The 12682-nt window shown below is 51.2% G+C and overlaps 1 protein-coding gene and 1 pseudogene across 1 annotated transcript; one reads left to right on the top strand and one right to left on the bottom strand.

Moving 5' to 3' along the window:
* Window positions 1–203: 203 nt before the first annotated feature.
* On the top strand, window positions 204–7674 carry LOC123408697 (annotated as a pseudogene).
* A 3809-nt stretch (window positions 7675–11483) lies between these two features.
* LOC123413399 (uncharacterized protein K02A2.6-like) lies at window positions 11484–12245 on the bottom strand (the record flags this gene model as incomplete). Its single annotated transcript, XM_045106327.1, has 1 exon — window positions 11484–12245. A coding segment is annotated over one exon (762 nt), but the record flags the coding sequence as incomplete, so codon positions are not given.
* Window positions 12246–12682: the final 437 nt, after the last annotated feature.

A 12682-nucleotide genomic window follows, 5' to 3' on the forward strand; every position in this document is an offset into this window, starting at 1 on the left:
CCATTAGTAACCCTGATTACCAATGGCACATTCTTAGGAGTTGCGCCATTGGTAATATAAAAAAAAGGCAGTCAGCGAGTGAGCGAGACAGAGAGGGCTAAAAGGGCCAGCAAAACCCTAACCCTAAGCATCCCAATTCCACCGTCCCAAATCCCCCCCGGTCGCCTCCAAAACCTATCCCCGCCCTCGCCGTCGTGAAGACGATGGCAGGCTCCTCCGGCACCGCGGCCGCTTCCTCGCGCACCCAGCTCAAAGGCGACCGCTTTTACTACCCTCCCCTCCGCCGCCACACCCAGCAGCACCAGCAGCAGGGCCTGCAGAGCCGCCGGCCCCCGACGTCGCCCTCCCTCTGCCCGTCGCCCTCCTCCCAGGCGGAAGGCAGCGGCGGCCGCCACGGTCACCTCCGCGTCCGACGACGCCGACGTTCGGGCGGATTCCGACGACTCCTTCTCCACCTCCTCCATGCCCTCGCTAGCGTCCACAGCGGCCAAGGTGAACGTAATGCCCTCCGAGCCCGCCGCCGCAGAGGAGGAGGAGGTCGGGAATCTCGATAGGTTCCTCGCCTCCACTATGCCCTCCGTGCCCGTCCGGAACATGCCCGAGGTATCCATCCTTCCATGGCTAAGCCTAAAAGCGTGCTCTTGTATATTAGAGATTACATGTGTGGGGCGAAGGGTCGAGATAGACCTAGTTGTTTAGATTCCCATATTAAGTAAGCCGCTAACATAATCAAGTGTAGATTTGTATGGTATTAATTCAGATGGTTGATGCGTCATTTTCCAAAGAAAAGTGAAGGATTATGGATGAATATGTCTGAGGCCGCATTTCATAGTTTACTCCGTACAGACTGCATTTCGCTTGAATTTATTGGTTGTTCCAGGCCATTGAAAGTTCTTAATGGTAGTAGCTGTGGATGGTGAGCAGCAACCGTTGTTCAATTCCAGCATGGTCCTAATGGCAGTTCATGTGTACTTTTCCAAGGAAACTTCTGTCGCCATGGCCCCATACTGATGATTGCTAAAATGTGTTTCCTAGTAGAAATTTGCCTTGAAGGAATGCTTATTCGACCAATATTGGTTGGTTTAGCCTGTCTTTGAGCACTACTCTCCTAGTGTTAGCGAATGAAATCGACACAGTGAGTCACTTTGGAAGCTTCTGATTTGATTTTATGCTAATTGTGCTTGATGCAACTTAGATATAGTAACTATTGAGGTACTCTGATTTTGATTGCAATCTGCATATCCATGCAATATTTATCTGTGCCAATTGCCATATACAAGTCCTTAGTTTCTCTGAAGGATTAAATCATGTAGTGATATTGGCCCATGTTTTGTCTACGCACAATGAATTTGGATTTCTAGTCAAAGTTAGACCGCTTTTAGTTATTAAAGGAAAAAACATATTGCTTCGTTATGTGATTAAGCTATATTTGTTTTGTTCTACTGCAGACAAGCTTGAGGATGCGGAGGAGTGGTGATGCCATGGATTCATCTCCTTACTTCTGCCTTGATGATCTCTGGGAGTCTTTCAGGGAGTGGAGTGCTTATGGGGCTGGTGTTCCCCTCGTGTTAAATGGCGGTGACTCCATGATCCAATATTATGTGCCATATCTCTCTGCTATCCAGCTGTATGCTGATCCATCTAGATCTGTTTGCAAGTACCAGGTAACAACCTTACAAACTTATATGCGCTATGATAAGTTGTGAAGTTTACGAAATTCTCCATTTTGTAATGTAAACATTCCGTCGGTCAATATGTTTAGCAGATTCATTTGTCTCATTTTTTTGTTATGGTCTATTTTGTTTTAGCTTGGGAATGTTCATATATGGTAACCAACTACACAAATAACAATTATAATTGTGAGGAATACACTTTAGTATTATATAATACTTGCTCTTACCCAAAATGTTAGTGTATTATCTGTCTCAGTTTATACGTATGGATACTTATATATTGCTTATATATTATCTGTAAATTTCTACTAACGTTTTGTTTCTCTAGTGCATAGAGATGTCGTCGTATGTCATGTACAAGGGTGAGGTTCCCGGAGTCTAGGATGACTGGGAGGAGTGTCGGAGACAGGTTCACTGTTTCAGCAGTAACAGTTACAAAGGGTACACCACTAGGATGGAGGCGGAAGCTAGATACACGCGCTATCTAGCAGGAGAGAGGAGGGAGCGGAGGAGGAACCAGATGAAGATCAGTTTCATTGCGATGATGCTCATCATGACCGCAACCCTCTTCTATGTGATGGTAGTTTAGATATAGACTTGTAATGTGAAGACAAACTCGCTACTCGCGGTCTCGAGACTTGTAATGTTCTAACTTTGTTCGGTATTTTGAATTCAGAGACTAATATGATGAATTGTATTCGGAGACTAATCTTCTATTGTATTCGATAAATCTGTTGTTTATATTCTGTGCTATAATATATTTTGTAACCTGTGCAAATATCAGAAAACCAAAAAATAATAATTCCTAATATTCATAGTAGTGGCGCACCATATTGCATTTTAGTGACGCACGTAAATAAACACCCTAGTGGCGCATTATCTAAAAGTGCGCCACTAGTAACCCAGAGCACAAGGTACACATGGCCCCTTGGAGTAAAAGTAGTGGCACACTTCTCGGCCTAGTAATGGTGCACTTTAGCTGCGCCATTAGTGTGTGGGATAGTAATAGCGCACCAGGTGGTGCGCCACTGTTATGTAGATTAACAGTGGTGCACCAGGCATGTGCCATTACTATTTTTTAGTAGTGGCGTGATAATAGTGGCGCACCTATAGTGCGCCATTAATAGCCAAAATAGGTGCGCCACTAACAACCTTTTTTCTAGTAGTGACGCACTTTCAACTGTCTACATCAGCTGAGGAGTCGAGCGGGCATGCATGGCTGGTAGGGGCACGTGGCCACATGGGTGGTCCTCTTGCAGCTTTCATTACACCTGTCCCGTGGCGTTGCAGAAGAATAGGAGGTAGCTGGGTGAACGACATAAAAGGAGAGGCAATCCTTGTCGGGGGACGTCTGTAGCGCATCACCTCATGGCGCATTTAATGTGCATGTCCTAGTCCGTCAAAGTTAGGTATTTCCCACTACCTATCCTGATAAACTGTCTCTATAGCTGTAGTACACACTATACACGCAGGAAAAGACCATTATGACCTCTATGGTGACCCCTTAGACTATAAAAGGATGCCCGGGGCTACCGTTAGAGGGGTCGACACTCTGTCCAATTACACGCATAGCTGCACCTCTTGAGCATCTTTGCTGGTTTGTCACACTCATGTACTTGAACCCCACAATCAATCAAACACAAAAACAGGACGTATGATCTTACGATCCAGGGCGTCCCGAACCTATATAAGACCCCGCGCGTGATCTGGTCGGCTGGTGCTCTTTGTGCACCTAGGCCCTCCTGCGGAACCATAAAGGGACCTCGCTGGTCCCATACATCATCGTTTCTCCCCGACAAAGAGTGAATACATGAACTTCTCAAACAACATGATATGGGGAAAACACGAGGGTGGCCCAATTTTCAGGAATTGGAGGTGGATCCCTCAAAGAACACAAAGAACATGAGGGGAAAACATGGACATATCAAAGGGGAAAACACTCTATTGGACAAGATCCACACCAAGTACTCCTTAAATCACAAGCAATACATGAGGTGCATCAAGATCCAAGAACAACAATGGAAATGAAGATACATGGGTAGTTCATCCGAATCTCTAGGATAGATCAGCCTTGAATCCAAGATGGATCTTTCCTCTAAAGGGGCCTTGAGATGCTCTAAGGATCTTCTCTGGTGGATGCCTCAGTCTCCATATGAGAAGTATAGGAAAAAGCAGAGCTCATCTATGAATGAGATATCACTTTGTTAACCCTAGAAATGAGGAGGGGTGGAGTTATTCCTTGGCGCTTGCACTCCTCGCTTCCCTCACGGATGATGTAGCCACGAAGGGGTAAGTGAGAGGGGCATACATGGGCCTTCAGCATGTTGGCTACTTGCATGTGGGCACCGGATTTCTGGGCCAGGGAACGGGTGTCCGGCCGTTCGCGACGTGCCGGATGTTCGGCGTGGCGCTGGTCACGGAGCTGCAGCTTTGGGTATCCTCGTGCCGGATTTCCGGGCACGCGCTGGATGTCTATCTTGTCTTGGCATCGAATGTCCAGGCTGGCGTGAGATGTCTAGTCGTTGTAGCTTTGACCGCTCGAGGGCGCTGCTCTACTCCTTCTTCACATGCGCTGGATGTCTAGCCTGGGCCTAGATATCGGCCATGGGCCCAAATGTTTGCCCGTTGTAGCTTTAGTAGATCCGTCTTCTTCCGTCATTGCTTCCATGCTCCCCTCACGGATGATGTAGTTATTCCTTGGCGCTTGCAATCCTCGCCGTCACCAGTGAAGCTCCGACAATCCTATGCATGCATGCCAGAGGATTGTCAAGTTGTATACCATCCTCGAATTGGTTAAGTGAGCACATGTAAAGGAGATGATTCACCTTTATGCATGTCCAGTAAATGTGGCATGTGTCACTTTGTATACACACTCTTGTCATGGTGACGGGGGGATAACCCCGGGGTAGGCTCATCGACCCTACTCCTTTGCCTTCTATATTGAAGGAAACGCACAAGGGGTTCCATATGGCCCAATCCCCCTGGCCGGCTAGGAAACCCTTGTCGGCTAGGAGTGAGACGGCCAAATCCCCCTGGCCGGCTAGGAAGCCCCTGCCGGCTAGGGGCGATCTACCTACTTTGGCCGTTTGGGATGCGTTTGCCGGCTAGAGGCGAGAAGGCCGTTCCTAGGCCGGCTAGTGAGGCCGCTAGCCGGCGAGGGAGCTCAAGTCACATCAGACCGTAGGTCATGAAGAGACCATACGGTTAAAGGTGAATACGCGTCAGCAAGGGTACAAGATTGGAGCGCACGGCAGTGGAGACGGTCGTAATGGCAACCCATGACGAATCTTGCAAGACGAGCTGGACGTACTACACGTGTCATGCGTCGGCCTTACGCGAGCACTTCATTGGCTGGCCGGTGGGTCCCATAGCCAGATGGGACCTTGCAGCCGGTGGGCCCCTCCAGCGTCAAGACAAGACCATTTTGGACCCCTTGGCCAGCCGGCGAGGCTGCCAGCCGGGTCCCATCTTTGTACTTTTATCCTTACTGTAGGTCGGTGGGTTCGTCTATAAAACCCCCTGACCCCCCTCCATGCAGAGGGTCGGCCAAGCGCACACACACATACCCATACAGAAGAGGCAGTAGCGAGCCGGCAACTCCTTCTTCCTCCTCTGTCAAACAACTCAAGGAGCACACTGTAACCACTCTGGTGCATTATACATTCCGGCAGGACTAGGGGTATTATCTCTACGGAGAACCCCGCACCTTGGTACATCGTGCGTCCCTCGCTTGTACCAACCCCGTTCTCAGAACCCATCGGTGTCCTTTCGGTCTCCACCTCATATCTTTAGCGTACCCATGGCTTATGTCGTGAGTAAACTCCGACATTTGGCGCCCACCATGGGGCCTTCCGTGGCATCGGCCGGAGTTACGCTCTGGGAGAGACCTTTCGCCAACATCGCCGGATGCCTCGTGTCCGGATAGATCAGCATGCCCGTGGAGCCTGCCCTCGAGGAGGTTTCTGCGATGCTTGTTGTCGTGGGTATAAGCCTGACAGTAGATGTGTAGGGTACGAATGAGATGGGCAGAGTCCTAGCTACGGCGAGGTTGTATGAGTTCAGGCCCCTCTACGGTGGAGGTAATAGCCCTACGTATCAGTGCTCTTGGAGCTGGTTACCGAGTGTAATATGGAGTACAATGTTTTTCTAACCCTTTTACCAGTGGGGGAGGGCGGCTTATATAGAGTGCGCTGCCCTCCACAACGGTTCTGATTCAAGGGTGGAGTAGTGGCGATTGAATGCATGCGTTACAGGTAACGTATGCTATAAATGCTAGTTAATGCACCCGGAAACGTACGACAGTTTCCCTCCAGGGAGGTTACGACGCACCGAGTGTATCCAGTCGGTAGGTCCGGTGTCCTCCGAGTCTTAGTCTCCGACTGGATGATTCTGGGCCCGTTACCGACTGGATGATGGGGACACCTTAATACAGTCGGGCATACTTAAGGTCCTGTCCCTTGCGTGGGGTAGTCCTTGGGTAGGACCTGTAGGACAGGCCTATGACCCTACCCTAGGACTATGACCCCATCATTAGTCCCCGAATGGATTGGGGTTGAAACGTCAAAGCAGTGCTCGATGCTCAGATCTGACTGGACTAGGTTCGGCGTGGGCGTTGATTGCCTCTATCCATTCTATCTCTCCTGGCCAATGATCCGAGTGAATGTGTTCTGCGGAACGGATGTCGGGAACCGAGTGCTTTCGCGGCATCTTTTGACACGACCGGTCAACTGACAGCGGCGGATTTTCCGGGATCTCAAATTTCGGGTTCCGCGCGCTTAGCAGGGGCGACGTCAGCGCACTCGAGTAGCGCCTGACTCCTCGATCCTCGCGCCTTCAACTCTTCCGCCGATATCGCCGCGGCTGGTTGGGCGGATAAGATTTCGGGCCCGCTCGCCAGGGACCCAGTCGGTGTTCTATTTAACTCTGGCCGATGAGACCCTTCGGTTACACTCGCCGAATCCTCTGCTCTTGCTTGCTCCGTCTTCCTCGCCACCTCTTGCGCTCATACACCTTTCTCTTCCCATCCTTCTCGAAAGCTCGCCATCGCCGCCATGACCAAGGGCCAGACCAACAAGATGGAGGCAAGGAAGAAGAAGGGCAAGGCGGCGGCTGCTCAGCGGCGGCAGCGGCCATTGCTAGCGGGATGGATCCAGGGAGACTTTCTCCCCTCCACAGTGACGGAGGGGGACCTGCTGGAGCTGGTAGAGCACGGCCAACTCGTGCATAAATCTTGGAGGTTGTCGGCGGACGACGAGGTTGAGCCGGCGCCACGGGAGGGGGAGCGTGGATAGCGCTGAATATGTCTCCGACAGCCGGGAGTCGGAGGAGGAGGAGGACAGCGAGGAGGAGGAAGAAGACGAAGAGCGCGACTCTCCGCCTCCACCGCCAGAACAACAGAGTAAGCGTCGACATGAGCCTGTCGTCCCTTCGGCTCCCCCCGCGTTGTCGAGTGCTCTACCTACCGCTCCGGCGGTGCCGAGTGCTCGAGGCACGAAGAGGTCCAGGGACGCCCCCGCTGAGCCTGCAGGCCAATCTCCCAGGGCGCCCAAACCGAGTGGGCCCAAACCTCGGAGGGATCTACCGCGCATGAGGGTTGCCATCCCCGTCACATCCACGTAAGCGAATCCAACTCTCGGCTTTTTATGTTATCAGAGTGCACTCCCGCTTTAGAAGTCGAATGGGCTTCACTTGACAGGGTCGCCACTTCTACAACCTCTCCGGTCCGCCAAGGGGATGACCCCATGGACACAGACAACGTCGTCTCGTCCCAGCCGGGTATGTTGTAGGAGAGTCAGGTGTTTTATTCCTGTAGACTGTACTATCCTTTTCTTTTTCTGAATCATCATGCTATTCGGCTTGTCAGGGGCGATTCACCCGGACGAAGACAGGCAAGGGAGAACCGACCCGGCCGCGGAGCCTGTCGTGGAGCCTGTCCTTGAGGATGCTCCTCCTTCTGCTGCCCCTGCCGCCGACGCTCCGCCGACTGAAGTGCCTCCACTGACTGAACCAGTGCCGGTGGGCGACGAACTGACTGGGGCGAATCTTGGGATGCCCCAGGATCTTCCCACGATTCCCGGTTCGTCGAATGTTGAATTCAGCATTCGGTGTGTCCCAGAGGAGCAGGTGGGAGCGGCCAAGGGAGCCATGATCCAAGCGGAGCTGATGACCGGGGAGGCCAAGAAGGCTTATGACTCCGTTGCGGCTTTCTACCAGCGGAGCTTGGAGCTGCGCGACGACATCCGAGTAAGTAGTCTAGTAAGTACTTACTTTTCTTTTGTAACCCACTGGGTGTTGTCGTAGTCTGTTGTTTGCAATGGGTTCACTCCGAGTGAACCCAGTGGGTGTAGTCCCCGAGACTTCTGTCGAGTGCTTGCACCGACAGTTGTCTTTATACATTTGGTCTTTATTTTTGTCGTGTCCGTAGACAAGATTTATGAGTGCAAGTACTTACTGCAGTCGGAGCACTCTTGCGGTAAGAGTTCCCTAGAGTAAACTGCACACAGGTGGAGTAACTTTAGCCTCGGAGGCGTAAGTGAAAACGTGCACCTCAATAGGGCAGACCTGCTTGAGGTGCATGCGAGTGGGGTCACTCTTAGTGAGCCCACTGGGTGTAGTCCCCGAGACCGCTGTCGACTGCTTGCGTCGGCAGGGGTCTGAAGAACATAGTTGGTATTGAGAAAGTTGCTGATAACCCTTAGTTTTGTTTTGTAGAAAACTTGTGATATGGGGAGCGCTTATGAAGCCTTGAGGGCTGAGAAGAACCAATATGCTGGTGAACTAGAAGCCGCGACGCTCGCCATGGCTGGCCTGAAGAACGCGCTGGAAGTTCGAGAGAAATCCTTGGAGGAAGCGTTGGAGGCAAACAGGGCGTTGGTGGCGGAGGTGGAGAGGCTGAAGAAACAGAGGACCGAAGTGTACGATCAAATGGCTGCTCGGAATAAACGATGGATAGCTCAGGAGAAGTATGTGAACGACTGGGCTGTCCAGATGATGAGTCGTCTGGCTGGTAAGTTTGATGATTTGTCGAGTGGTTGTATCTTGTGACGAACACTCGGTTTGTAATTTCTATTTGCTCGTTTGTGGCAGATTTTTGTGGTGACGCTGAAGCTGAAGCGGCGGCCGTGGAACTATCCATGAAGGACAATGTGCCACTCAGCGAGGACGCCAACCGGAATCTACTCCGGGCTCATATCCGCGTAGGCAAAGTGGGTCCGTTCATCAACCGACTGAGAGAAATCTTTGGCCGCATTGAGAAGGAGCTTTGCCCGGAAGACGAGTCGCGGGAGAAGATGGAGACTCTGTTGTGGCGACTGGGGAGATTCCGGCCCGAGTGCAATCTTGGAAGAAATCGGCAGCGTGTTGCGGTGCTGATGTGGCGCTGTCCTTGGTCCGAGTCCATTGCAAAGAAGTGCGGGAAGATAAGCTGAAAGCCTTGAAAGTTGCCAACATGAAGAAGCTTCAATTCGAAGACTTCATGGAGACATTCCTGGAGACTGCGACCAGCATTGCTGATGGAATCGACCTGGATACCTTTGTGGAACCTTCCAGTCCTGACGCGGGCCCAGCTGACTCATGATCGAACTTTATCCTCGGTATGCCGAGTGTTTGCCTGTACGATATTTTGGCCACTTCTTTTGGCCGTCATACTTTTAGATCGGTGCGGGTAAGCTTGATCCGCACCGAGTCTGTTATCGTGTCTAGACTGTTGGAGTCACCACGAAAACACTTATTCTTTTGCTTGAATTCTGTTTGGAGTTGAACACTTAATGTGTACTCGTAGAATATTAGGACTTAGGTGATTCATGATCAGTGCTAAGTTCCCGAGTGTAACGTATAGAGCACACTCGGAGGAGCGATTAGTACTTAGGCGATGCAGGATCGCAGCTAAGTCCTCGAGTGTGACATGAAGTGCACACTCGAAGGAAGATTAGTACTTAGGCGATGCGTGATCGCAACTAAGTCCCCGAGTGTGACGTAAAGTGCACACTCGGAGGAAGTTAATACTTAGGCGATGCGTGATCGCAGCTAAGTCCCTTAGTGTGACGTAAAGTGCACACTCGGAGGAAGTTAATACTTAGGCGATGCGTGATCGCAGCTAAGCCCCCGAGTGTGACGGTAAGTGCACACTCTGAGAGAGTTAATACTTAGGCGATGCGTGATCGCAGCTAAGCCCCCGAGTGTGACGTTAAGTGCACACTCGGAGAGAGTTAATACTTAGGCGATGCGTGATCGCAGCTAAGTCCCCGAGTGTGACATAAAGTGCACATTCCGAGGAAGTTAATACTTAGGCGATGCGTGATCGCAGCTAAGTCCCCGAGTGTGACGTAAAGTGCACACTCGGAGGAGGTTAATACTTAGGCGATGCGTGATCGCAGCTAAGTCCCCGAGTGTGACGTAAAGTGCACACTCGGAGGAGGTTAATACTTAGGCGATGCAGGATCGCAGCTAAGTCCCCGAGTGTGACTTAAAGTGCACACTCGGAGGAAGTTAATACTTAGGCGATGCAGGATCGCAGCTAAGTCCCCGAGTGCGATGTGAAGTGCACACTCGGAGAAGTTAATACTTATGCGATGCGTGATCGCAGCTAAGTCCCCGAGTGCGACGTAAAGTGCACACTCGGAGGAAGGTGTTACTTAGGCGATTCGGGATCGCAGCTAAGTCCCCGAGTGCGACGTGAAGTGCACACTCGGAGAAGTTAATACTTAGGCGATGCGTGATCGCAGCTAAGTCCCCGAGTGCGACGTGAAGTGCACACTCGGAGAAGTTAATACTTAGGCGATGCGTGATCGCAGCTAAGTCCTCGAGTGCGACGTAAAGTGCACACTCGGAGGAAGGTGTTACTTAGGCGATTCGGGATCGCAGCTAAGTCCCCAAGTGCGACGTGAAGTGCACACTCAGAGAAGTTAATACTTAGGCGATGCGTGATCGCAGCTAAGTCCCCGAGTGCGACGTAAAGTGCACACTCGGAGGAAGGTGTTACTTAGGCGATTCAGGATCGCAGCTAAGCCCCCGAGTGCGACGTGAAGTGCACACTCGGAGAAGTTAATACTTAGGCGATGCGTGATCGCAGCTAAGTCCCCGAGTGCGACGTGAAGTGCACACTCGGAGAAGTTAATACTTAGGCGATGTGTGATCGCAGCTAAGTCCCCGAGTGCGACGTAAAGTGCACACTCGGAGGAAGGTGTTACTTAGGCGATTCAGGATCGCAGCTAAGTCCCCGAGTGCGACGTGAAGTGCACACTTGGAGAAGTTAATACTTAGGCGATGCGTGATCGCAGCTAAGTCCCCGAGTGTGACGTAAAGTGCACACTCGGAGGAAGTTAATACTTAGGCGATGCAGGATCACAGCTAAGTCCCCGAGTGCGACGTGAAGTGCACACTCGGAGAAGTTAATACCTAGGCGATGCGTGATCGCAGGTAAGTCCCCGAGTGCGACGTAAAGTGCACACTCGGAGGAAGGTGTTACTTAGGCGATTCGGGATCGCAGCTAAGCCCCCAAGTGCGACGTAAAGTGCACACTCGGAGATAGTTAATACTTAGGCGATGCAGGATCGCAGCTAAGTTTTTTTTTGTGACCATAGTTTGCAACCACGGAAGAACTCTGAATCTGCAAAAGAAATTGAATTTGCTGTATATTATTTCTCCAAAACTTGTTCGTTACACTGCTTCAGTCGGCTATCACGTATAAAAACGCTTGAGGAGGTCTCCGTTCCACGCGCGGGGTTCGTCGGTCTCCTTCTGAATGTTGTAGAGTCTGTATGCCCCGTTGTTCAGCACCTTTGAAATGATGAAAGGACCTTCCCAGGCCGGAGCCAACTTGTGTGGTCTCTGCTGATCCACTCGGAGCACCAAATCGCCAGCCTGGAACGTGCGGCTTCTGACATGTCGTGCATGAAAACGTCGCAGATCTTGCTGATAAATTGTTGAGCGAGTAAGTGCCATCTCGCGCTCCTCCTCTAGAAGATCGACTCCATCTTGCCTTGCTTGTTCTGCTTCAACTTCGGAGAAGAGTTCGACTCGCGGGGCATTGTGAAGCAGGTCACTCGGAAGGATCGCTTCCGCTCCATAGACGAGGAAGAACGGTGATCGCCCTGTTGATCTGTTCGGAGTGGTGCGGAGACCCCAAAGTACTGAAGGTAACTCGGTTACCCACGCACCAGCAGCATGTCCTATCTCTCGCAAGAGTTGAGGCTTCAAACCTTGAAGGATAAGTCCATTTGCACGCTCAGCTTGTCCATTGGATTGCGGATGTGCTACGGAAGCAAAATCCACTCGGATACCTTGACTCGCGCAGAAGCCTTTGAATATGTCCGAGTCGAAGTTTGTCCCATTGTTCGTGATTATGCTGTGAGGCACTCCGAATCTGGAGATGATGTCTCTGACAAACTTCACGGCTGTGGAGGCGTCGAGTTTCTTGATGGGCTTGGCTTCTATCCACTTTGTAAACTTGTCGACTGCCACCAACAGATGTGTGTAGCCTCCTTGGCCTGTCTTGAATGGTCCGACTGTGTCTAATCCCCAAACTGCAAACGGCCACACAAGTGGGATTGTCTTTAGTGCAGATGTTGGCTTGTGGGACTTGTTGAAGTAGAACTGACAGCCTTCGCATCGATCGACCATAGCTTTAGCCATTTCGTTAGCCTGCAGCCAGAAGAATCTAGCCCTGAACGCCTTGGCGACGATTGCTCTTGAAGAAGCATGATGGCCGCAGGTTCCCGAGTGGATATCCTCTAGGATCAACTGCCCTTCCTCTGGGGAAATGCAACGTTGGAGAACGCCTGAAACACTCTCCTTATACAATTGACCGTCAATGACAGTGAACGCTTTCGACCTGCGAACTATTTGTCGGGCTTGGACTTCATCTTCTGGAAGTTCTTGCCTTAGGATATATGCCATAATCGGCACAGTCCAATCGGGAATGATTACCAGAATCTCTGTGACCAGATCAACCATAGCAGGCACATCGACTTCAGTCGGGTCTGTTGCGCTCTTGGGTTGTACTGGCTCTT

This window comes from Hordeum vulgare, chromosome 7H, assembly GCF_904849725.1.
Source record: "Hordeum vulgare subsp. vulgare chromosome 7H, MorexV3_pseudomolecules_assembly, whole genome shotgun sequence".
Lineage (NCBI taxonomy): Eukaryota > Viridiplantae > Streptophyta > Magnoliopsida > Poales > Poaceae > Hordeum > Hordeum vulgare.